Below are 24,758 nucleotides of genomic sequence, written 5' to 3' on the forward strand. Positions count from 1 at the left end.
GGTGGGATTTTTTGGTGAGATAGGGCTTCAACAATATGAAACAATACTACAGATTATTGTTATATTCCTGCAGCACCTTAAATGTTGCTATATGTCTCTTGGCAGACTCCGTGATAAGTTTTTCTTTTGTCCATTTATCAGTTTTTGAGTGACGTTCTGTTCTTTGTAACGTCACCGTGGAGCCCCATTTTCTCTGCTTCTAGATGATGACCTTCACGGTGATTTATGGTACTAATGTTATCAAAATACTTGTGTACCCCTCTCCTGATCTATACCTTTTGACAGTGAGATCCTGTACATGCTTTGTAAGCTCTTTGAGGACTATGACTTCAGTAGTCGGATGAAACCAAGAAGATGTCAAGAAAATTTTGCTGAAACAACTGGTCTTTATTTGGGGTTCATCAGAATCACTTCATTGATGACAGCTGTATGATAATAACTTTTGAGCATGAGTTTGAATGGGATGATTAATTCTAAAATGTTTCTATTTGTTTTTCATTTGAATTTTGTTGGTTGCTACAGTATATATATGCTTTTTACTTTATATATACTACCTCTAGGTCAAATTATTCGTAAACATGGAATTAGTTTCCACTATTATGCTGATGATACACAGCTGTATGTTTCAGCAAAGCCAGATGACAGAGAGAAGCTTAATAAAGTTGAGGAATGTGTTAAAGGCATTAGACGGTGGATGCTTATTAACTTCCTCTTACTTAATTCTGATAAGACAGAAGTACTTGTACTAGGACCATGTGTAGCTAGAAGTAAGCTTTCTGATCTCATAGTAACTCTGGATGGTCTTTCTGTTTTGTCATGTGCAGCAGTAAAAGACCTTGGAGTGATTATTGACTCCAGTCTATCATTTGATGCTCATGTAGATAATATTACTAGGATAGCCTTCTTTCATCTCAGAAATATTGCTAAGATAAGTAATATAATTTCACTACATGATGCAGAAATATTAGTTCATGCTATCGTCACCTCTAGACTAGATTACTGTAATGTCTTATTGTCTGGATGTTCCAGTAGGAGCATAAACAAACTCCAGTTAGTCCAGAATGCAGCTGCTAGAGTCCTAACTAGAACCAGAAGATATGACCACATCACCCTGATCTTATCAACATTGCATTGGCTCCCAGTGAAATCACACATTGATTATAAAATACTATTAATAACTTATAAAGCACTAAACGGTCTCGCACCACAGTATCTGCAACCTTTTGGTTTTCTATGATTCGCCACGACCACTTAGATCAAAAGATGCAGGCTATTTGTCGGTACCTCAATTAATGAAGGCTACAGCAGGGGGAAGAGCTTTCTCTTACAAAGCCCCACAGTTATGGAATAGCCTTCCAATTAGTGTTCGGGACTCATACACACTGTAAAACTGGATAGTTCATTTAACTCAAATAATTTGAGTAAACTAATTATCTCATTTTTTTAAAGTTGATAAATCAATTTCTTTAAGCCAAATACACTTAAATATAACAAAAATTTAACTCAAACGTGTTATATTTAAGTGTATTTGGCTTAAAGAGATTGATTTATCAACTTGAGGTAATTAGTTTCCTCAAATTGTTTGAATTAAATGAACTTATCTGGTTTTACAGTACACAGTCTCTGTGTTTAAGTCTAGGCTTAAAACATATTTGTTTACTCAAGCTTAGCATGAGTACACTTTCTTTCTGTCTCTTACTTAACAATCTCTCCCTCTCTCCTTCTGTTGAGCCACACACAGTTTTATGGAGATGCTAGTGATCCTGATCCTTTCTGCTCTCTGGACCTGGCTGATCCGTTTGGATGCCTACCACTGGATGGAGCTCTCCAACTCCAACTCCAATTTCGGATGGACACACTCACTGTGGTTGCTGGGACTACGGTTGCTTCTAAGGCCCCGGGACTGCAATTAAAACATGCAGTTTTGCATTCGGGTCTCCTTTGAACAGTGGACTAGTTCAACAAACAGACTTCATATAAAACCATAATGAACTTTCCTTTACTTTCACGCTATCCATTGTTACCCAGATGAGGATGGGTTCCCTTCTGAGTCTGGTTCTTCTCAAGATTTCTTCCTCTTAACATCTTAGGGAGTTTTTCTTTGCCACCGTCGCCACCGGCTTGCCCAATTGGGATAAATTCACACATTTAAAACCTGTATCCCGTGTTTATATGTTTCTGTAAAGCTGCTTTGAGACAATGTCCATTGTAAAAAGTGCTATACAAATAAAATTTAATTGAAGTATATATATATATATATATATATATATATATATATATATATATATATATATATATATATATATATATATAAAGATCTGACATGGGGTGTTTAGAGTTTTTATATCCATTGTACATCCACACCTCTGGGCAGAGAAACACGCAGATCTACAGTATGTAAACTACTGCAGCCCATTTGCAGACCTTTTTTTGCATGTTGATATAGTTAAGGTCATGAAGTGAGTGATCATGAAGATCATGAAGTGAGTGATCAGTGCTTAGCACAAGAGGAATGCACATTTAAAAAGTATCACAGCTACTTCTTAAATGCTAGCTCAGGATCTTTGTCAATTCTTCTTTTCACAGAGATATAATAATAATAATAATAATAATAATAATAATAATAATAATTTCAAAAACTGTACACAAATCCAGAATTAGTTGTAGGAAAGTATCCGAATCCGCTATAACTGTCAGATTTGGACCATAGTAAAGATTTGAAAGGTTTGAAATACAGACTTCTGAATGCGTAGGCTATAACAAAACAAACAAACAAACAAACAAACAAACAAACTCTCTCACTCTCATTGACTTTACAGTTGAAGTAGACATGAAATATATATTTTTTTCTTTGCAAGCATTTTTTTGTCTTAGACTTCTTGTCAAATCTGCTTATTATAGTATATAATATATACTATAATATAAAAGTATATACTTTACTCTCCGTTATTACTAAAACGCAGGTAATCTTCGTGTTATAAACATCTTTAACCGAGGATATTTTAAAACACATTTCATTGTATATTTTTGGTTTATCTCTGTGTTCTGATCACTCTCTTAATTACAACCTGAAATATACACGACCATATTTAGACTTCATTTATTTAATTTGCTATTGCGCACCTACAGTAGCCTACTCATCAGTTTCAGTGTGAATAATGAGAGTGTGCTAAATCTTTTCTGGCAGCTGATTGTACATGAATTGTGAGACAGGGACTTACATGAGGCAAGGAGCAGCAGCTGGATCCTGAACACTGCAGAAAGGTCGGATGTAATCCATGTATTTACTCATAAAACACATGCATCGTTTAATATTTTAACGTATTCAGTGTGGCGAAAGGCTCGGGTTTATAGAGACCACTGGCAAAGTGAGAGGAGCAGCGCACTATAAATACGAGCGTTTCTTTTTTTCCTTTTCTTCTCAAGAAACGTAACGGCAACACAACCAATAAAACTGAGACACAGTGACTCATAAGGCTACTAAACTGAGTTATGTTTAACCCATCATCTGGGTGAATATAGGACAGGACATACTTTGGTTTAAACTAACCCATCAAGTTGGGTTGTTCATTTGAACCCAGTAAATTGGTTGTTTTTAAACCCAAAGGGTGGTTTTATTTATCTATCTATTTATTATTTTATTTAAAAAAAATAAATAAATAAATAAAATAATAATACAAATTTATTTCATAAATGGGTTCATATTTTCAGGGTTATTTTTACCCTTTGAAAATGCCAAATATAGGCTACCACATTATAAACAAATATGTCAACATGGCATCTCCTTTATTTACACACAAGAAGGTGTTCAGAAATGTATACCTAGAGCTGCTAAAGTGGTGTTTATATATACAATTTGAAGTAAATGACTCAAATAAGTCATATATTTAAGATGAAAACGTTAGATTTTTATCAAAGGAGACGTTTAAAACATTCAACAACAACAACAACAACAACAAAAACCTTAGTAACCAGCTGTCACGATTTCCCCTCGCGCTAAGCGCTGGAGCACGCAGAGCGCGACGGCGCGCTTCCGGGTTTGAAAGTAACTTTGACTTTGTTTACCAGGGGATATTCCAGAAAGCAGGGGAGTATTCCAGAAAGCAGGAGGGTATTGTAGGCGGGTATTCCAGAAAGCAGGGGGGTATTGTAGGCGGGTATTCCAGAAAGCAGGGGAGTATTCCAGAAAGCAGGGAGGTATTGTAGGCAGGTATTCCAGAAAGCAGGGGAGTATTCCAGAAAGCAGGGGGGTATTGTAGGCGGGTATTCCAGAAAGCAGGTGAGTATTCCAGAAAGCAGGGGGGTATTGTAGGTGGGTATTCCAGAAAGCAGGGGGTATTGTAGGCGGGCATTCCAGAAAGCAGGGGAGTATTCCAGAAAGCAGGGGGGTATTGTAGGCGGGTATTCCAGAAAGCAGGGGAGTATTCCAGAAAGCAGGGGGGTATTGTAGGCGGGTATTCCAGAAAGCAGGGGAGTATTCCAGAAAGCAGGGGGGTATTGTAGGCGGGTATTCCACAAAGCAGGGGGGTATTGTAGGTGGGTATTCCAGAAATCAGGGGAGTATTCCAGAAATTAGGGGGGTATTGTAGGCGGGTATTCCACAAAGCAGGGGGGTATTCCAGAAAGCAGGGGGGTATTGTAGGCAGGTATTCCAAAAAGCAGGGGAGTATTCCAGAAAGCAGGGGGGTATTCCAGAAAGCAGGGGGGTATTGTAGGCAGGTATTCCAGAAAGCAGGGGAGTATTCCAGAAAGCAGGGGGGTATTGTAGGCGGGTATTCCAGAAAGCAGGGGGGTATTGTAGGCGGGTATTCCAGAAAGCAGGGGGGTATTGTAGGCGGGTATTCCAGAAAGCAGGTTTTAACTGAGTAAGTTTATTCAGAGTTAACGGATATCCTCAACTTTCAGTTCCAAAAACAGAGGTAACTTTCAGGGTATGTAAGTTACTCACTGAACATAACCTTGTCCGGAGCAGGTTGTTCCAGGGTTAGTTTGTTTCAGAGAGCTGACGGAGCGTAGTGTGGCCTTTTGAAGAAGATCCAGTGGACGAGGAAGCACGGCTTATACAAAATCTTTTTTACGCAGATAAATATTTGCACGAGAATCGTTAATGTAACATTTTGAAACCTCACATCGCCAACGTCACACATCGTGGATCAGCGCTTAACACCGAGAACATTTCATGCATTGCTCTTAATTAGATTTTTAAAAAAAATAAAAAATGTCACATGGAGTTTTCTGTATATAACGTGGGTGATGCAGAGCATGTGGAAAAGGCACCTTTGTGTAGAACCGTTCACACAGTATGCCTTGCACTCAAATGGTTCCTACAAAATCTTATGCAGTTCCCTGGCCATAAGCCATGATGAACCATTGATGAAGATGGCAAGAGGAACCCCAGTAAACAAAAGAGATTACAGAGTGTTACAAGATGTGATCTGCCCACATCATTTATGATTAAATGACTAATGCACAAGGTGAATAGTTGAGGTTAATTGTTTCTTTATTTTCTGTAATTGAAAAAGACATTTGAATTCATTGCTTTACCATTCAAAAATAATTGACAGAATAATAATAATCAGTAGGCAAATACTTTGTCCACCTTTAACCAGTGCTTCAGCAATTTAATTTCAAGTCTGGTCTTTTTTCTGTTCACCTTTTCCCTTACATTTGAAGTTGTAGAAGGTCCATCTCCATGTCACTTTTTCTAATGTGCCTTTGAAGATGGACCTTATAAAGTTCCTTTGCAGGAAGACAGAATGATAATTCAATATAATTGATATTATAAATGTCTGTAATACATACACAAACCAAATATTTTTAATCAGGACAACAGCAATTTTTTTTACGCAGCCAGGATTCTGTGTGGAGGTAGAGGGACCCTCCTCTGTACAGGAATCCCCAGCCATAATCTTTAAGGGGACAATAACAAAGTTTTAATAATCACATCTTTTTTTATATTATTATTTATTTATTTATTCATTTATTTTTTAAATGCATTATATGTTAAATACCTCTCAGCATCTTCATTTTGTACCTCAAGACAAGACAAAAACTTACCAGGGAGGCCGCCAAGAGACCAAGAGCAATATTAAAGGAGCTGCAGGAATATCTGACACATACTGATTACTCTCTGCATGTGACAACAATCTCTCATATTCTTTTCATGTCTGGGCTGTGGGGTAGAGTGGCTCACAAAAACAAACAAACATCCAAGCTCAACTAAAACCATGTGGCAAAATGTGTTATGATCTGATGAGACGAATTCCTAAAGGTATAATAAAACCATAATTCCAAAAGGTATGTTTGGTTAAAAAAACACATCAACAAAAAAATACCATACCCACGGTGAAGCATGGTGGTGGAAGCATCATGATCTAGGGCTGGTTTTCTTCAGCCAGAACTAAGGCTTTTATCAAGGTGGAGGAAATCATTGAATAGCTACAAATATCAGTCAATTTTAGTGCAAAACAGTGAGGTGCCTGTAAGTAAGCTGAATGTGAAAAGGAATTTACTTTTCAGCACAACAATGACCCAAAGCATACATCAAAATCAATAAAGGAATGGCTTAAGCAAAAGAAGATCAAAGTTTTTGAATGAATTAGCCAGAGTACAGACCTGAATCCAGCTAAAAATCTGTGGGGTGACCTGAAATGGGCTGTGCACAGGAGATGCCGAGTGAGGAAAATATTGCCAAGATGTGCCACACTGATAGACTCTTACCAAAAAAGACTGAGTGGTGTAATAAAATCAAAAGGTGATTCAACAAAGTATTAGTTTAGGGGTGTGCAAACTTATGCAACCAGGTTATTGTAAGTGTTTTATTATTCCTATTTTTCCCTCAAATGTTTTTGATTGTTTTTTCATAAAATTTTTATATCCAGTAATTTCACATTGAGGGTGGAAAAAGTTCTGACATGATTTATCTTGGTTTCATATTTTTTACACTTAAAATACCTGCCATTTTAACAGGAGTGTGTAGACCTTTTTTTATATCCATTGTGCATCTTTCTCTCTTATATGTAGACAATTTTCTGCACTTACAATATCTGTGCCTGTGAAGCTGTGTGCAGTACTATAACTGATTACAAATGAAAGTGCTTTGGTTTAAGAAGTTCTATGTGCTTTAATTTAAGCTTGTTGACAAAAAAAAAGTTCACTCAATAATTAAATAACCACATGTACTAAGCAATAACAATATATTTCCATATTTTCATCCAGCTTCAAATTAAAATTCACTAAGGTGTAGAACACTGTTTTGGGTGTACCATGACAATGTAATGCATGGAACTAAAGTAAGAATTCCAGGGCAACCTGAAATTATTGTGAGAATGCAAAAATTATTGCCAGGAAATGTGAACTATTGAGTAGGAATGAAAAAGTATTTTTTAAAAAAACAAACAAAAACAATCGTGAGGCTCAATATAGGAGGCTTTATTTTTCGACATTCCACATTAACAACCTATAACAGACTGTTTACTTTAATCATCATATGAATGCCACTACACATGTTACACACACTATTATAATTTCTTCACTCTTTCATTCATTTTTAGTAACCGCTTTAGCCTGGTCATGGTTGTGGTGGATCCAGAGCCTTTAACGGGAACACGGGGCGCAAGATGGAGACACCCTGAATGGGACCCCAGTCTACAGATCCCTATGCACATACACTCTCATACTTATTCATACCTAAGGGCAGTTTTACTGTAGCCAATCCACCTACCGGCATGGCCCAATTGTTCCAAATGTGGGACGACACAGTGGTGCAGGCCAATTCACAGCTCCAGGGTCCCAGGCTTGATGTTGAGCTTAGGTTGTGAATGTGTATACATATGTGTGTGGTATCCTGCTGGTATCCCATCCAGGGCGTATTCCCACCTTGCACCACAATCATGATTAGGATAAAGCAGTTACTGATGAACAAATTAGTGAATGAGTGAATGAATGAATGCTCCAAATGACATGGGAAGCGAGACCTGTGGTGACAAAAGGAGGCTATTCCTACATTCATAATCACCTTCTAAAGACAACATAGTGAACATCTGGAAATGTGAACACTCAAAGTCTAACTGATTACTGATTAGGGCTGCTGATTTTGGTTACCAGTATTATGATATAAAGATTAGCAGTAAATATGCTATTACAATGTGTGAAATAGTCTTGAAAATTATTTCACCTGGTTTTAGGTGGGTGCACCTATATATATATAATTAAAATTGTAACTACATAGAAAATTTAATACAGTACCATATACTTCATTCTGTTACTAATGTTTCTTTCATGATGAACTGAAAAATTATTCCAGTCAGTCACATTTCATTTTATAAAGCTACAGTGTCAGACGAACATCATTTGTCAGCAGCAACTATGAAAATGCCACTATCATTAGAATATTGAAAACTTAAATGCTATCACTTGTGGTTTAACATGTGTAGGTTATTTGGGCGAAATATCCCGCTGTGCCACTATTTCATATAAAAACTGAGAAAAAGTGTGAGTGTAACTGCTGTTAGTATTATCAGTAATTTGTAAAAGTCACTGTACAATAGGAAGCTCCACACAGCAGGCTTCACAGTCCTTTTGACTGTCAAATCTGTTAAGGTTCCCATCACATCCTCCATACCAGAATTGAATGCATCGATTCTTCTCTTGATCATAGTACCATTTGAGTACATAAGTTCTGCAGGGCCCATCATCTTTTTTCAGGAAGCACACATCTGTGTCTGGTGAGAGTGATGAGAGAGAGAGAGAGAGAGAGAGAGAGAGAGAGAGAGAGAGAGAGAGAGAGAGATGGATAGAAAGAGAGGTTAGCAAGAATGCTTTAACAATAGGTTGTAACATTAATACTGCAGTGTTTATAGATACAGATGACTTACTATTCATGACACATGTCTTGTAGCATTCAGTTTCCGTACTAAATCGGTTGCTGTTGCCATCACAACCACCATACAAGAAGCGTAAGCATGCACCAAGTTTTTTTTCATAGTACCACCTTTGGACATATTTCCCACACACTGTGCCCCTGTCCTTATGCAGTAAACACTGGGCTAGAAGCAAAACAGTACATAAACATGCATGGTGCATGCAGGACACAGGAATCACATTACACATGCTTACATTTGCACTACTCACTAAGTGTCACGCAACTTTGCATTCTCTTTTGGTATAATGACATCAAAGTTAAACAAGTGTTAATCAAGTGTTTATCAAGTGTTGTTAATTGCTGGGATTTGTAAGCCTAGGTTTGTAGTATTCTTAGACATAACCTCAAACACTTCATGTGCACTTGCGTTACTGCTGTCATAATAGATGTTTTTGGTTTTTTTTACATGCTCAATTCCACAGTGAATGAGAATGCGCTTTACCACTTGAATCTCCACGTCCCGAGGTCAGCAGGTCCCCATTTTTACACTTCATTTGTGGCCCTCTCTGTTCAGTGTACAATATGTATTCTTCCTTCTCCTGAAATTCTTCTGTCTCTGTATTCTCAGAATAAGTGAATATTGGGAGAGGAAATCTGATGGAAAAGAAGTAATTTTAATCAATTTGGCTTTCAGTACACATGTTTTTTATTTGAAAAGCAGATGTTAATAACTGTTGTTCCATATTATCTTGCAGGACATAAGCATATACTGTAATATAAATGCTCCACCTGTCCAAAACACTAATTCCAAGCACCTAAATCAGAATTAATGATATAAATTAAATAAGCAAAATATAGAAAATATATATACAATCGAAAACATTTGAAAAATGTTTGTGTGTGCTTGACTTTTAAAAAACATGAATATGAGAAGTCATGGTAGAATTTTTTTGTAGAAAATAAAACATAAGAATGTGATGTTCACGTGCAACAATGTTTTTAATTGACACTTATTCACTGTGTGTAACACAGGGCCTTCATTGTGTCAGTATTGCCACTGTTTTTCATTTAACAATTGTTACTGGCAGTACTACTTTTCCCAGCAGGTAAAGGTGCAGTTTAGTCAGTGAATAATGCATGTTTGTTTGAGCATTATGCAAACTCCAATAAATCTTTCTATGCTATCAAACCATTTTAAACATTTGAATATACAACTTTTTTCTTTTTCTTTTTGAATAGGCATGCAAAAAACCCCAACAATTTCATTTAACAGCACAGAATCATTTAAATATTTACTGTGGCACTGGGCTAAAACACTGCACTATGTTATGTAAGCAGTGAAATGGATACCCATGACATGCTATACCACATGGGGTGTCCTATGCAGTTTGGTCTTAAAGTGAGCTATATCATCACAAAAAAAGGCATGTGAATGCAAAATGAGGATGTCTTGATGATACAGGGAAGTGAGATACCTGTGAATGGGTGGTCTCTTAGCAGCCTCAAAGACATCAGGAACATTAACTTGACCTTGCTGTTGCTGAGAATCCTCACACTGTTGTCTGAGCAATGGAGCAGGGTAGGTGTTCATTTCCCCTGTATTCATAAAATAAGAACAAATCCAACTCAACCATACATTAATACAATACTTTAGAGCACAAAACAAAAGAGGGTAAAAAAGCACTGTAAAAAAAAAAGAAGAAAAAAACCCCTAATTTCGCTTACGGCTCAGAATGTGTAGGAAAGTCCTTATGAAGCGCCGAGTGTACTCTTGTTCTCCTTGCTTTACATGGCCCAAGTGAACTATGTGCTGCTCTGTGGGAAAGCTGGCAAGCTCCTCCACCTGAGTGCTGTTAAAATGATCCCCGACTATAAGAGTGAAAAGCACCACACCCTGACACTTTGCTTTCATGGAGATAAAGTCCAGTTTTGCTCTATCAGAATATTCGGTCTCTCCTCCTACTACAAGCAGCACCATCTTGTTTTTTCGAGGCTTGGAAACAGTGAGAAGACCCTGCATGATTACAAATTCTATGGCATGACCCAGCCTGGAGTAGCCACCAGTCTGCTGTAGATTTTCGAAGATGCTCTGCTTCATCAGGTTGCGGTCTTGGAACTGCTGGAAAGTGAAGATCTGCTTGACTGGAGCCTGAGCCTCTCTGTATGATGAACTCTGCTGGTAAAGCGCCACCCGTGCCTGTCTGTCAGCTTTGCTGGGCTGACGACTCACTACAAGCTGGTCCAACACAGTGCCCAACACCTGCTTCACTCCCTCATACTGATCTGCCTGGATGCTGCGGGAACCATCCACCAGCAACGCCAGGTCCATATTTACCTGCTCTGGAATGATCATCTCACTGGGGCTGGGACAATCTCTAGCTGGATTGCAAGGATCTGAGAAAGCAGCAGATAAAATAAAACCCTGTTATTAATCCTCTCCATATGGTCTTTATGCCTGACTAAGCCTGCTTTTTTACTTTTTATTACATCACATGAAAATGTATTATTCAGATCAACATTAACTTATTTTACATATTACCAAAGCAGATGATACATCGCTGAATCTTCTCCAGTGCTGCACTCTGGGTCTCTGATCTCTCCAGAACATTAATAAAGCTTCCTGTCTCATCAGCCTTTATTACAATACAGAACAAAAGGAAAGTTGATAAAAGACTAAAAGGTGCATCACAGCAATCAACCTGATCACCATCAGGCTTCATCTGCTTCAGACATCACTTCAGACTGTTACCATTTTATATTACCTCAAAAGCACGCTGAACATTAGGAGTATCCCTAAAACCAATGACACCAAGGTTTATATCCAGAGCCTTGTATTCTAGAACAGCTGTGGTTATGGAGGTCACATCCTGGGACTGTCCACCAGAGAGGAAGATCGCCACCTTCCTGATCAGAGCACCCTGACGAATACGTTTTAAGACATTTCTACCCACAAAGCGCATGGCTGCACCAATGTTGCGTCTGTTGGATGTACGTTCCAGAGGGATGTTCTTCACAGCTTCAATCAAGTTCTTCTTATGACGATGGTCAGAAAAACGGATGAGGTACTTGGTGTTAGAACTGTAAGAGACCACAGCCACTCGTATCCCTGTGGGACAGTTGCTTTCAGTGATATCGATGCTGTCCAGCAGAGAAAGAAGAGTCGAGCGCATTCTATCAAATAATGCAGGAGTCACGTCATCAGACATGTCCAAACCAATCACCAGTTCAGTGGGGTAGACAGGGCAAGCTGCTTTATCTAGAGGTGCAGACATGCCAAAGAAGAGAGATGTGTTCATGTTTACTGATGACCTTTTAAACATTGAATCTTTATCATTCTAATTAATGGTGTGTTGCATAGCAAAAAAAATGACACCTACCTTTACAGCAGACTGTGGGAGTAAAAAATGGTAAATTAAAGTTTACAAGTATAAATTTCTAATTTAATGCAATTAAATAATAATTTTTAGGGATACAGTGAATCCAAATACACTATTATGCGTAAACTTTACCACAGTTGTCGCGTACATAGTTGATCAATTGACAAGTCTAAAACAAAATACAAAGCAATAATTATAGATGTCAGAAAGAAATCGATCAGTGACCCCTGAAAATCAAGGGGAAAAAAAAAAGGACTTACAGACATTGCTCTGGTTCCAGCTGGTCCTTTAGAGCCCTTTTAGTAAATATATATATATATATATATAAAAATATATAAGGAATACTGATCAAATAAATCATAAATTTTCAAATATAATGAATAATGTTATTAAAGCTCGCAAACCCTGTGACCAGCTGGTCCGACGTCACCAGGATTACCCGGTGCTCCCTGCCTGCCTGAATTTCCCTGTAATACATCAGGCTATCTTTGAGCAAACTGAGCAGACAGAGAAAGTATTAACTATTATTAGTTATGGATCATTAATGACAACTATTCTTACCCCTCTTCCTCTCTGGCCCTTAGGACCATTATCTCCATTTTGCCCAATATCTCCATTTTCACCCTAAGCACAAACATGTAAGATTATTATAGTATCTGGGGCTTTGTGTACACACCAGTTATCTCTAGTAACTGCAGTGTAATTTAGTAATAATAAGCTTTGTTCAAAGTGCAGAAAAATCTGGGCAGAGTGCATCTGAGGCTGTAGTAAAACCAATCAATTAAAAATTTTGGAATTCTTGAAAATGTGTTGCATAGCCTAGACATAATTTTTTTTAAAATGAATAATTATATAATTATATATATATATATATATATATATATATATATATATATATATATATATATATATATATAGGTGCACCCACCTAAAACCAGGTGAAATAATTTTCAAAATTAAAATAAAATATAAGAAGAGGACACCAAGATCTACATCTTTGTAATGACTTAATTTCCAGGTTAAGGTAAATGGTGACACAAGCTAGAAAAAAATCTGAATTTATACACTACAAAATAAACAGCTATTGATATTGATATCATTGATATTATAGCTATACTCTAATTGCCTCTTTTGATTATTAGCTGACAGTAGACTGATGTTTCTTGTCCTCTTTGTCTGAATATGACACAAGATTGAAAAATATTTTTGAATAATTTTACTGTTTTTTTGTTTGTTTTTTACCAAAATGAGTAGGAGTAGTGGTAAAACATTGCAATACACAGTATCAATAACGGATGTAAACTCTAGAATATATAATGTGGTTTACCTGAAGTCCAGAATATCCTGGAAAACCAGGATCTCCCTGTGAGCAGACAAAAATTGCAATTTAGTATTTTGTTTAAAAAGTCAAGCTGTACCACAAAGAAATCAATTACTACTAATAAAGAGTACTGTGACTATGGTGTAACCTTCTGTCCTTTAGGTCCTGATAACCCATATCCATCTGGACCGTCATTTCCCTGTTGTGGTGGTACAGCAAAGTAGGTTTAAGGAAAATGAATGAATGAATGCCTTTTATTGTCACTATACACATGTACAATGAAATTAAGAGCCACTCCTTTTTGTTTTGTGCCAACATGTACATAAAATAAACAAGAAGAATAAACAAGATAAATAAACAGATAAATAAACAAGATAAATAAACAAGATATTGGGGCGGGGGGGGGGGGACTATGAAATGCACAGTTTTGAGACACTATATACATATACTGTGAAATCAGTACATGTATGTGTTTAGAATGGTAATAGCTTTTGTGAAAAAAACTGTTCTTAAATCTATTAGTCCTTGTGTTGATGCACCTGTAACATCTCCCGGAGGGCAACAGATTGAACAGATCAGAGCCAGGGTGAGAGCTGTCCTTAATGATGGTTTTTCCTCTGCTGAGGCAACGGGAGGTGTAAATATACTTCAGGGAGGGGAGAGGGCAGCCAATGATCTTCTGTGCTGCTCTTATTACTCTCTGAAGCCTCTCCCTGTCTGCCGCGGTGCAGCTACCGTACCACACCATGATACAGTATGTCAGCAGGCTCTCGACAGACGAGCGGTAGAAGATCAGCAGCAGATTGGGGTCCAGATTGTACTTCCTGAGAACCCTCAGGAAGTGTAGCCGCGTTTGAGCCTTCTTAATAACCGCTGTGATGTTGTCTGTCCAGGAGATGTCTACAGAGAAAAGGAGACCAAGAAACCGGAAGGTGTGGACCCTCTCCACACATTCACCATTGATGAAAAGGGGGGCTAGCTCAGTGTTGTGCTTCCTGAAGTCTACAATGAGCTCCTTGGTTTTCTTAGTGTTTAGAGTCAGATTGTTCTTTGAACACCAGGCTGCCAAATTCAGGACTTCCTCTCTGTAGGCTACCTCATCTCCCTTTGAGATGAGTCCGACCACTGTGGTGTCGTCAGCAAACTTGACGATAAGATTATTATTATGGACTGGACTACAGTCGTATGTGTAGAGACAGTACAGGAGGGGGCTCAGCACACAGCCCTGTGGAGAACCTGTGCTCAACGTGCGAGTGGAGTATAGGTGTATAGGTGGGGTCCGAGTCTCAATGTCTGAGACCGGTTGGTGAGAAAGTCCTTTATCCAGGCACATGTGAGGGGGGGAGGCCAAGAGTGACCAATTTGGTGAGGAGAATGTCCGGAATGATTGTATTAAAAGCCGAACTGTAATCCACAAAAAGCATCCGGACGTAGCTCTGTTGCTGCTCTACATGTCTCAACACGAAGTGGACAGCTACGGCGATAGCATCCTCTGTGGATCTGTTTGCACGATATGCAAACTGATAAGGATCAAAGTCTGGGGGGAGGTAGTCCTTGATGTGCTGAAGAACCAATCTCTCAAAGCACTTCATGATAACTGGAGTGAGGGCCACAGGACGATAATCATTTAGGCTAGTGGTGGGCGACTTCTTTGGCACTGGAATGATTGTGGCTGATTTTAGGCAGGACGGGATGACTGCTTGGGCCAGGGAGAGATTGAAGATTCTGGTAAAGATGTGGGCAAGCTTGTGGGCACACGATCTGAGCACCTTACCAGGTACTCCGTCTGGGCCAGCAGCCTTCCTGGGGTTCACTGCCAGAAACATCCGTCTAACATCGGGGAGGGGAGGGGAGGGGATGGAGGCAGGGCTGGACTGGTACGGGAGCCAGATGAGGGTGGAGGTGAGCCTGGAGCAGATGAGTGCTGTTGTTGTGATGTTTCAAAGCAAACAAAGAAGCAATTTAGCTCTTCTGCCAGCATCGCACTCAGGTCTCCTGTTGTCGCATCACGGCCTCTGTAGTTCGTGATGTCTTGTATGCCCTGCCACACCTCCCGTTTATTTCTGCTGGACAGGTGGGACTCTATGCTCCTCTTATGGACCACCTTAGCTTCCTTAATACCACCTTTCAGGTTGGCATGAGTGGCTCTATACAGAGCTCTATTACCAGACCTGAAGGCAGCATCGCGGGCTTTGAGGAGTGTGCGGACCTGTTTGGTCATCCAAGGTTTCTGGTTTTGGAAAACCCGAATGTTTTTGTCCACAGTCACATTTCCGATACAGAACTTGATATAGTCCAGTACCGTTCCTGTTAATGTTTCTAGCTCTTGATGTTCAAATAAATCCCAGTCTGTCTGTTCAAAGCAGTCCTGTAGTTTGGAGAATGCATCGTCAGGCCAGGTGGTAACAGTCTTTATAGTGGTCTTGACACTGCGTCTGAGGGGGGTGTAGGCAGGGGAGAGCAGGAGGGAGAGATGGTCTGATTGGCCGAGGTGGGGGAGAGGTATGGCTCTATACGCATGCTTAATGTTGGAGTAAAAGAAGAAGAAGTCAGAGAGAGAGAGAGAGAGAGAGAGAGAGAGAGAGAGAGAGAGAGAGCAACATATCACCATTTGCTAAATTGTCACACTTACCGGAAGGCCCCTGGGGCCTAGTGGCCCAGCTGCTCCTTTAATTCCAGGTTCCCCTGGTTGACCCTACACAAGAACACAGACTTGTACATACAGTAGATAGACAAAAAAACTATATAGAAACTATATGTGATGTTGAATAATATATGGGAAGTTGTGTAAAAATACCTTTTGTCCCCTGGGTCCTACACTTCCTTTAGATCCTATGAGTCCTTGTTCACCAGGTGGACCCTAGTGGAAAGCGATCACCCTTATTAAAAACAAACAGCTTTAAACACATCAATTTATTGCAGCGGACTGAGACTTGATCTGGAAGCATACCTGTGGTCCTGGAAAACCAGGTATTCCTTTCTGTCCTGGAACACCAGAAGGGCCCATTGTCCCCTGGTCAAGAACAGAAAGAAAAATCCATCAAAGAATTAATGCAAATTGTCATAGATGCTGGAAATGTTTATTTTGGAAATAAACGTCTGCTGAAGAAACTAGCAGGTTTTGGATTTAAATGGCAGGTGTATTGATAAGTGTCACTAACCTTACAGACTTTCTCCATCTACACTACAATGGATTTATACTCTGTCTCTAGTTTCTACTTTCCTTCCCCTCAGCAGTCATTAGCATGTTTTTGGAAAATGCCCTAACTGTAAGCTAGTGATATAACAATCAGTCACTGGGCTTTCATCAGCAGGAGCAACCACTGTGTTCACCTGAATAAATGTAATATCTATCCTTGATAAACATTAGCTTAATTACATTAGTAGCCTTGCAGAACACTGGTCTAGTGAGGAACCTTCTCAGAAATTCAATTTAAATGTTATCTAAAGTAACAAAGTGTAGTGGGGTGTGTGTCGTGGTTGGAACATCATCCTTATTAACTACGTGGCCAATCGCTCCCTACCACTGTATATAAGTGGTTGTTTATGCCTCCCAGAATGCGTCATGGTCGAAAACCCGCCCCTTCCTTTCGTTGCTAAGGACTACAGAGGTATGTGTTTTTAGCTTTGTTGCTTAGCTGTTGGATGCTAGCGCTGTCCATTTACCATGCAATTTACTTGTTTAGCGTGAAGTTGGGCTACCGAGACTGTGTGCATGTGTGATGTGCTGCTCACTCACAGTGTGGTGTGCCGTCAAGGCTCCCAACCGTGTAGCATGGTAGTTTAACGTAAATCGAGCTAAATGATTTTGCATGCTTTCCAAATTGAGGTTGTAACACCTGTTTGTTCTTAGGGTTCTCGATTTTGCATAAATTAAGGTGGGCTGAGTGAGATGTGGTCGTTTCGGTATAGCTCCTCCCCCTCACTCACAGAGCCACGTTGCTGTTTGTTTGGTTTTGCTTTGGGGCTGCTTGATTTTGGTCTTTGATTTGGTTTTATTTTGCTTTGTGTTGGTTATTGTCACTGAGATCATCTTTCTTTAATTCAACTGTGTTGTAACGCTCTTTATCAATTATATTGATACTGCTATGTGGTAGTAAGGTTTTTTTTTGTGACGGTAAGTTTGTCTTTGTTTTATTCCTTTGTTTGTCTGCTTTGAGCATATTGTAATTGACTGTGTTTTTGTTTTCTCCTTGTAGGAGCTGAGTGCTTCCTGACGCTGGGGGGTTCTTTGCTGCACCGTAGGCTTTACTTAATTAAGTAATTTTGTGGGTATGATTCTGATTAGTGGGGTGCTTTTCCCTTTTGTACAGCTGGTGCTGTCATACTAGCCTGCCCTTCATTCAGGAAGCCGCAGTCCACCTATGATTATTGTTAATTTCTTCTTCTGACTGTGTTTTTATTTGACCAGTGCCTGACTGTGTTGGTTTTTTTTTTTTTTTTTTTAAAAATAATTCTTGACCAGTCTTTTTAATTTAAAAATAATGTAGATTTGTATGGAAACCCATGCCTCTTGCCTGTTCTAAGTGAAACGTATTTGTGTCTTTTTTTTTGGGGGGGGGGTTATTTTCCCCATTTTCTCGGGGTGATGTAGTTGTTGTGAAAACGAGCTACATTGCTACAAAAGCAACCTCTGTCATGTCCATGCCGGAATCAGCGTCTAAATACTTTCCAGAACTCAAACTCAGAACTTGTTTGTAGGTCATGGAGAATTACAACACCCAGACCTTCTCACTTTCACACTCCTCCTGATTACTGATTACACACACATCTGGACTCTACTGGACCTTCACCACCACACACAGTATATAAGGACACACAGTATATAAGGACTCAGTATTCACATTCATTGCCAAGTATACAAGCTGTGTCTCTTTATAGCATCTGTTACCAAGTTGTTTTGATGCATTGTTTGCTTCTCTGGTTTTGACCTATTTCTGCTGTTCACATTTTTGATCTTGCCCTTGTTTGTGCATCGCCTGACAGTTGCCTGTTGTTTGACCACGTTTTTGGATTATGCCCTTGTCCTGGTTGCTAAGATTAATAAAACGGTTGAGTATCTGCACTTGTGTCCTCAACTGAACTCTGACAATCTCATGAAGCTGAATCTGTCAAGTATTCTGAATTATGATCTTAAGCTGAAGCACAGTTTGAAAAAAGGACATAAACTAACAAGGACATCAGAATTCAACACACAAGAAACCCACAGCAGTCTTTTTTTTTTTTTTTCTTTTTTTTTTTTTAAATAGAAAAGAAGATGCACCTGTGACCCTGGAGGTCCAGGAGCGCCAACTGATCCCAGTTCTCCCAGAGGTCCATTGATACCCTAACGAAAGGAAGAAAACAGCCCAAAGAAAACGGAAATTCTTCATTTCAAATCTGGTGTTATATTTATCAGGTGATTCATACTCTGTGGTTTGGTCTCATTTTGTGATTAGTACTAAGCAAGACATACTGTTGGGCCTGCAGAGCCTCTTCTTCCCTTTTGACCCTGTGAAAGTTAATTTAAAAAAACAAACAAACAAAAAAAAAACAAACCTAAAGGTTACTCATGAAACACTTTACAACATGTGTATTGTAAAGCCTTGAGGATACCTACAGGACTGCCAGTATCTCCAGGTATGCCTGGGCTTCCATCTAGCCCTGGTTCACCCTGTGATTGAAGCAGAGAGAGGGAGAGATTTATCTTGCAATGACTAGCATTGTGGTGCTCACTGCACTGAAGAAATCCACTGAATGGATATAAATTTAATTTAAATGTATTATCTTAACAGTCATTGACACAACCATGTATATATTACATATAGTGGCTTTAAACAGTGATAGTTCTTATTGGCCTTTATAGTTAGGGAACTGAAAGCCACAAAAAATAGTTATTAGAGGAAAACAGACATACCGGTAGGCCTGGGTTTCCAATCTCACCCTTAGGACCACGGATATTGCTGTGAATGCCTGACTCACCCTTTACAGAAGAGAAGAAGATGACAGAAAATTATTTGTATTAAAATATATACTGTCAAGCTTAAAGGTCATGCCTGGGTATGTTATTTGTCTGGAAAAACCCTTCATGGTCATATATTTACATTTTTGACTTTATATAATTCTGAGAAGGTTTTCATGAGCTGAAAAATGTTTTTTTTTGCATCTTTTGAACTTGATGTAGAGCAAAGATGCCTTCAAAATGATGTATGTGTGTGTGTGTGTGTGTGTGTGTGTGTGTGTATGTATATATGTATATGTGTGTGCGTATGTATAGGGAAAGAGAGAGAGCTAGAAAGACACTTGGCTTCAGTTAAAAGAGGATATGTTCTTTTTAATTTGTCCATGAAAAAGTACTGATAAATACTGATAAATAACTGTGTAATAACATAACACATAACACTGTGTACAATGTATAGCATACATTGTAAAAAAAACAAACACAGTATAAATATAGCTAAATTAAAAATAAAACTTTTTAAAACCAGTAACTTTAAAAAATAATGGAAATAAAATAACTACATAAATAGCAATGGAACAGTTCAAACAGCCACCAATGATGGCAAACCATCCAAAGAACGCATCTTACTCCCACATCTCCATGCCACATCCACCAAATATGCTGACCAAAAAGCTTCTTCAGATTTTGAGCTTAGGCCACTTGTGCGTCCAGCTCCTTTGTATAGCCTCATCATGCTAATGCAACAGTCCTCACCCATCTCAAATTGCAAAAGATCTGCCAATGCTTCTCTGATATATGTTCTTGCTCTGATATCAGCCCCCATTCTGACCATGATATTGGCTCTTCACCTGACTCACACACTGGCCCTGGCCCACATCCTGGCCCTAGTCTTCTCTCATACACTGACCATGGCCCTATTCACAATTCAAACATGGAGTATGGTCCTAAGCCTGGTCCTAGCCTGGATGTACTTTGTACGCAGTATTGTTAATGCACACTGTACGTCATTTATCAGTATGTATACCTTTTCACTGTCAAATAATAATAATAAAAAAACATTTAATGTCCCCTTTTACAGTTTTTATTATTGCTTACACACTCGGATAAAAAATAACACACATTTAGTGAAACCTGACACTCAAGGAGCAAAACCTCAGCCCAGATCTGCACAACTATAAGCACATTCTCAGCCTCACACTTTTTGCAAAACACTACACAGTGTTTTGCAAAACACTAAAAACACTTCTCTACATTAGACACAGAAACCTAACATGATGTCACGTCATTGCCATTTCAAGGCACTGCTTGCCAATATACCACTCCTCTTAACCTTGACCATCAGGTGTACAGACACTTAACTGTTAACAATCAGGTGTTCGCACTACAAAAAGGCAACAGGTGAGTTTACCTGTCTTCAACAAAAATGGGTGATTCCTAATTTTTTTTAAATCATGCTTTTTTTTTGTCTCCACAAATGTTTTCAAAATCATGATTAAGCAATAGTAAAAAACTGTAACCTAAGCCCAGTATATATTAGAAGTAATGTCCAGTAATAATAATAATAATAATAATAACATAAAAATTACTACTATTACTACTATTACTGCTACTACTACTATTACTACTACTAATAATAATAATAATAATTGCATGAATATTTACATCTGGTGCATTTCATAGGTAGAATAAGACTAGATTTAGATTTAGAAAATGTAATGTAAAGGAATACCAATGTATTATATTTTAAAAAGGCATCACAATTATTACAACATGACAATGTTTTTGAGTTTATAATGTAATAAATTTCTCATAATTTGAGATTACATTATGAGCTCAAGATTGTGAACATTATATTACATTAATAATGTAACATTTATAAAATTATGTGCAGCCATTATATTATTATTTGTTATTACATTATGCGTTTCTACAAGCTGTTTTTGACTATTTTTGGCCATCCTGAATAAATATAGTGGTATCCTAAATAAATATAGTAAACTGATAGGCTGTTAACTATAATGATGTTATTTAATGATATTTAAGTAGGACGTAGATTGGTGGTTTTTAGTTCATGTTCATTTACCATGACAGAATTATCAGTCATTTCTTCATCAGGGGAATGTCACAAATCGTGACGGAGCAGAGATAAGGCGGATGCAAGTACAGGATGAACAGTGTTTATTTAGAAGACAGACAGGCAGACAAATCCAAAACGTGATCCAAGACGTCATTCATAAACAGGCAAGAGGTCAGGCGATTGGCAAACAGGTATACACGGGGCTAGGCAGGAATCTAGGTCGATAACCAAAACAAGAAACAAACTATGACGACTAACTGGAAGCGGATATACTTCACTTCACTTCACTTCACTTCACTTCACTTCACTTCACTTCACTTCACTTCACTTCACTTCACTTCACTTCACTTCACTTCACTTCACTTCACTTCACTTCACTTCACTTCACTTCACTTCACTTCCTACTTAATCCTCCGCGTTGTGTGCTGGGAAGCGCGCGGTATATATGCGGACATGATTACCCTCGCAACTGCTAACAGCTGAGGGTAATCCGGACACACGTGACTTCCCAGCCAATGACGGAACAGGGAGGAGACATGACAGACATAAACAAAACCCACGTGTCCCGATGTCCCTACGGTCAACAGCGGAAAAGCAGGTGCTCGCGCATTCGCGCTTCGAGCACGCAGCTTCAAGGGGGAATCGTGACAGGGAAAAATAATCTCTTTTACCATGTTTTTGTGTTCTGTTGTTTTAATGGAGCGTTCCTACACAAAATGTTTAAAGCCTGGCAGATCTGAAACTATAAACTTGTCCCATGTGTCCATGTGCACTTCCTTCACACCCCACTAGGGAAGAGAGTCCCACAGTTTGAATACCTTTGATTTATAACCAAATCTACTGATCGATAAACAACATTACTGATCAATTTTAAACAATTATAAGTTTACAGTAGGACATGATTATCAATTTGATTATTTTCATCATCCACATCAGTTTGTGTCTACTGTTTGACTGAGGGAGGCTCAGTGTTATTTCTTCAGTCGACTGATCTTTGTACACTCACATATTGGTAGGAAATGATCAGTGATTAATTTCAGTCAGTTTTGTTCTGTAAGTCTACAGTTCTTGTACATGTCTTTTATTATGCCATTTAAACATTTTAAAACTCTGTAGGCTCACTGAACTATCATTTATCTGAACAGAATGTGTAAGTTTTAATGACGATATGAAAGTAGGAGCATTATGGACATTTTGACAGCCGTAATCTGAGCACAAACTATAGTAGATTAATTCCATTTCACTATGGCATATAGGCCTCCAGAAACCTGATTAAACTGATCAACTCAGTCTCTTGGCAGGCTGGTTGTTTTTACAGCTGTGTTTGTTAAACTGGCTCTATGCGTGGTCTTTGCAGGAAGGTTAGAAATGAACTGAAATTTTAAAAAATCTTCATTATTTTGTTAAAATACATCTATGTGTTTTCTTAAAGTAGATACTTCAAAGTATATTATTAACAGAAAACTTTGTTCCGTACCTTTTTAAATTTTGCATTAATTTATTTATTTGGGCTGGTTTATAGAATGTACCCAAAGCTAAATTCCCACTGCTCAAAAAACAAAATAAAACAATTTTTAAAAATGGTTTTAATGGTTATAATGGGAATTGTATTGGTTTAATGGAATCTGTAATAATCTCTGTGGGTCTCTACTGGTAATTTGTTCGTGGTATGTTAGTGGATACCATTAAGAACCAATAATGGTAATGATTAGCTGATGGATTGTAATGGCATTTGTAGTGGAAACCATTTCTGTGATGGTTTCTATTGTTTTTGACACATACACCCACACACCCACACACACACACACACGTTTTAACATGGCACAGCCATTAGTGTTAGATGAAACTAGTATTTCTATTAACGCACAAATCTAAAATTGATAGCGGACACTTAAACTGAAAACTATTTTGGTAAAAGACCCTGACACATCAAGGGTCAATACTGAATAATACTTGAAATATTTTATGATGAGTGCTCCAGAAATATCAAATAACCCTTTACATAGGGTTACACAGTTCACCACACAGGTTTTCTATGGGGTTCAAGTCAGGGGACTGGGATGGCCATGACAGGACCTTGATTTTGTGGTCAGTAAACCATTTTTGTGTTGATTTTGATGAATGTGCTTTGGATCATTGCCCTGCTGGAAGATCCAACCATGCCCCATTTTAAGCTTTCTGGCAGAGGCAGTCAGGTTTTCATTTAACATCTGCGGATATTTGATAGAGTCCATGATGCCATGTATCCTAACAAATTGTCCAGATCCTCTTGCAGAAAAACAGCCCCAAAACATTAAAGATCCACCACCATAATTAACCATGGGCATGAGGTACTTTTCCATATGACTACCTCTCTGTGTGCGCCAAAACCACCTCTGGTGTTTATTGCCAAAAAGATCTATTTTGGTTTCATCTGACCATAGAACCCAATCCCATTTGAAGATCCAGTAGTGACTGGCAAACTGAAGACACTTGAGTTTGTTTTTGGATGAGGTTTTCTTGAAACCCTTCCAAACAACTTGTAGTGATGTAGGTGACTTCGGATTGTAGTTTTGGAGACTTTCTGACCCCAAGGCGCAACTAACTTCTGCAATTCTCCAGCTGTGGTCCTTTGAGATTTTTTGGCCACTCAAACCATCCTCTTCACAGTACATTGAGACAATATAGACACACATCCAATTCCAGGTTGATTCATAAAATTTCCAGTTGACTGAAACTTCTTAATTATTGCCCTGATGGTGGAAATGGGCATTATCAATGCTTGTGCTATTTTCTTATAGCCACTTCCCATTTTGTGAAGCTCAACAGCCTTTTGCCGCACATCATAACTATATTCCTTACTCTAACCCATTGCTATGAATGACTAAGGGAATTTGGCCTATGTGTTACCTCATATTTATACCCCAGAAAGTCATGGTTGAACAATTTCCAGTTCCTAGTCACCCAGGTCTACTAAAAATATTAAATATCAATGGCAATATACTTCAAATATATTTTCCTCATATGAATTCATAGGGGTGCCAATAATTGTGGCACACATATATTTATGAAATATATATATATATATATATATATATATATATATATATATATATATATATATATATATATATATTTTTTTTTTAAACCAGTGATTTGTTTGCAATTGTTTGATATCCATGAAAGCAGAGTATTTTTGT

The 24,758-nt window shown here is 38.4% G+C and overlaps 2 protein-coding genes across 4 annotated transcripts in view; both read right to left on the reverse strand.

Moving 5' to 3' along the window:
- Nucleotides 1-3,401, reverse strand: part of LOC108270894 (collagen alpha-6(VI) chain) — a 43,063-nt gene extending 39,662 nt beyond the window's left edge. The window contains exon 1 of one of the 2 annotated variants that reach the window (XM_047157830.2): nucleotides 3,222-3,401. The gene's annotated coding sequence lies outside the window, so the exon portion shown is untranslated. The remainder of the gene's footprint in view (nucleotides 1-3,221) is intronic. The other variant, XM_017477893.3, reaches the window with a different exon arrangement.
- Nucleotides 3,402-7,410: 4,009 nt separating this feature from the next.
- LOC108270926 (collagen alpha-6(VI) chain) overlaps nucleotides 7,411-24,758 on the reverse strand; it is a 39,188-nt gene continuing 21,840 nt past the window's right edge. The window contains exons 21-41 of one of the 2 annotated variants that reach the window (XM_017477952.3): nucleotides 19,458-19,523; nucleotides 19,161-19,214; nucleotides 19,017-19,052; nucleotides 18,825-18,887; nucleotides 16,512-16,574; nucleotides 16,359-16,421; nucleotides 16,194-16,256; nucleotides 13,710-13,760; nucleotides 13,568-13,603; nucleotides 12,802-12,864; nucleotides 12,645-12,707; nucleotides 12,501-12,536; nucleotides 12,373-12,409; nucleotides 12,241-12,252; nucleotides 11,626-12,119; nucleotides 11,403-11,496; nucleotides 10,589-11,257; nucleotides 10,339-10,459; nucleotides 9,366-9,517; nucleotides 8,877-9,047; nucleotides 7,411-8,723 (exon numbers count right to left, since the gene is read on the reverse strand). In XM_017477952.3, the coding sequence (XP_017333441.2) occupies nucleotides 8,536-8,723; nucleotides 8,877-9,047; nucleotides 9,366-9,517; nucleotides 10,339-10,459; nucleotides 10,589-11,257; nucleotides 11,403-11,496; nucleotides 11,626-12,119; nucleotides 12,241-12,252; nucleotides 12,373-12,409; nucleotides 12,501-12,536; nucleotides 12,645-12,707; nucleotides 12,802-12,864; nucleotides 13,568-13,603; nucleotides 13,710-13,760; nucleotides 16,194-16,256; nucleotides 16,359-16,421; nucleotides 16,512-16,574; nucleotides 18,825-18,887; nucleotides 19,017-19,052; nucleotides 19,161-19,214; nucleotides 19,458-19,523 (2,595 nt within the window). In that variant the 3' untranslated portion in view covers nucleotides 7,411-8,535. The remainder of the gene's footprint in view (nucleotides 8,724-8,876; nucleotides 9,048-9,365; nucleotides 9,518-10,338; nucleotides 10,460-10,588; nucleotides 11,258-11,402; nucleotides 11,497-11,625; nucleotides 12,120-12,240; nucleotides 12,253-12,372; nucleotides 12,410-12,500; nucleotides 12,537-12,644; nucleotides 12,708-12,801; nucleotides 12,865-13,567; nucleotides 13,604-13,709; nucleotides 13,761-16,193; nucleotides 16,257-16,358; nucleotides 16,422-16,511; nucleotides 16,575-18,824; nucleotides 18,888-19,016; nucleotides 19,053-19,160; nucleotides 19,215-19,457; nucleotides 19,524-24,758) is intronic. The other variant, XM_053683345.1, reaches the window with a different exon arrangement.

Source organism: Ictalurus punctatus, chromosome 1 (genome assembly GCF_001660625.3).
Source record: "Ictalurus punctatus breed USDA103 chromosome 1, Coco_2.0, whole genome shotgun sequence".
Lineage (NCBI taxonomy): Eukaryota > Metazoa > Chordata > Actinopteri > Siluriformes > Ictaluridae > Ictalurus > Ictalurus punctatus.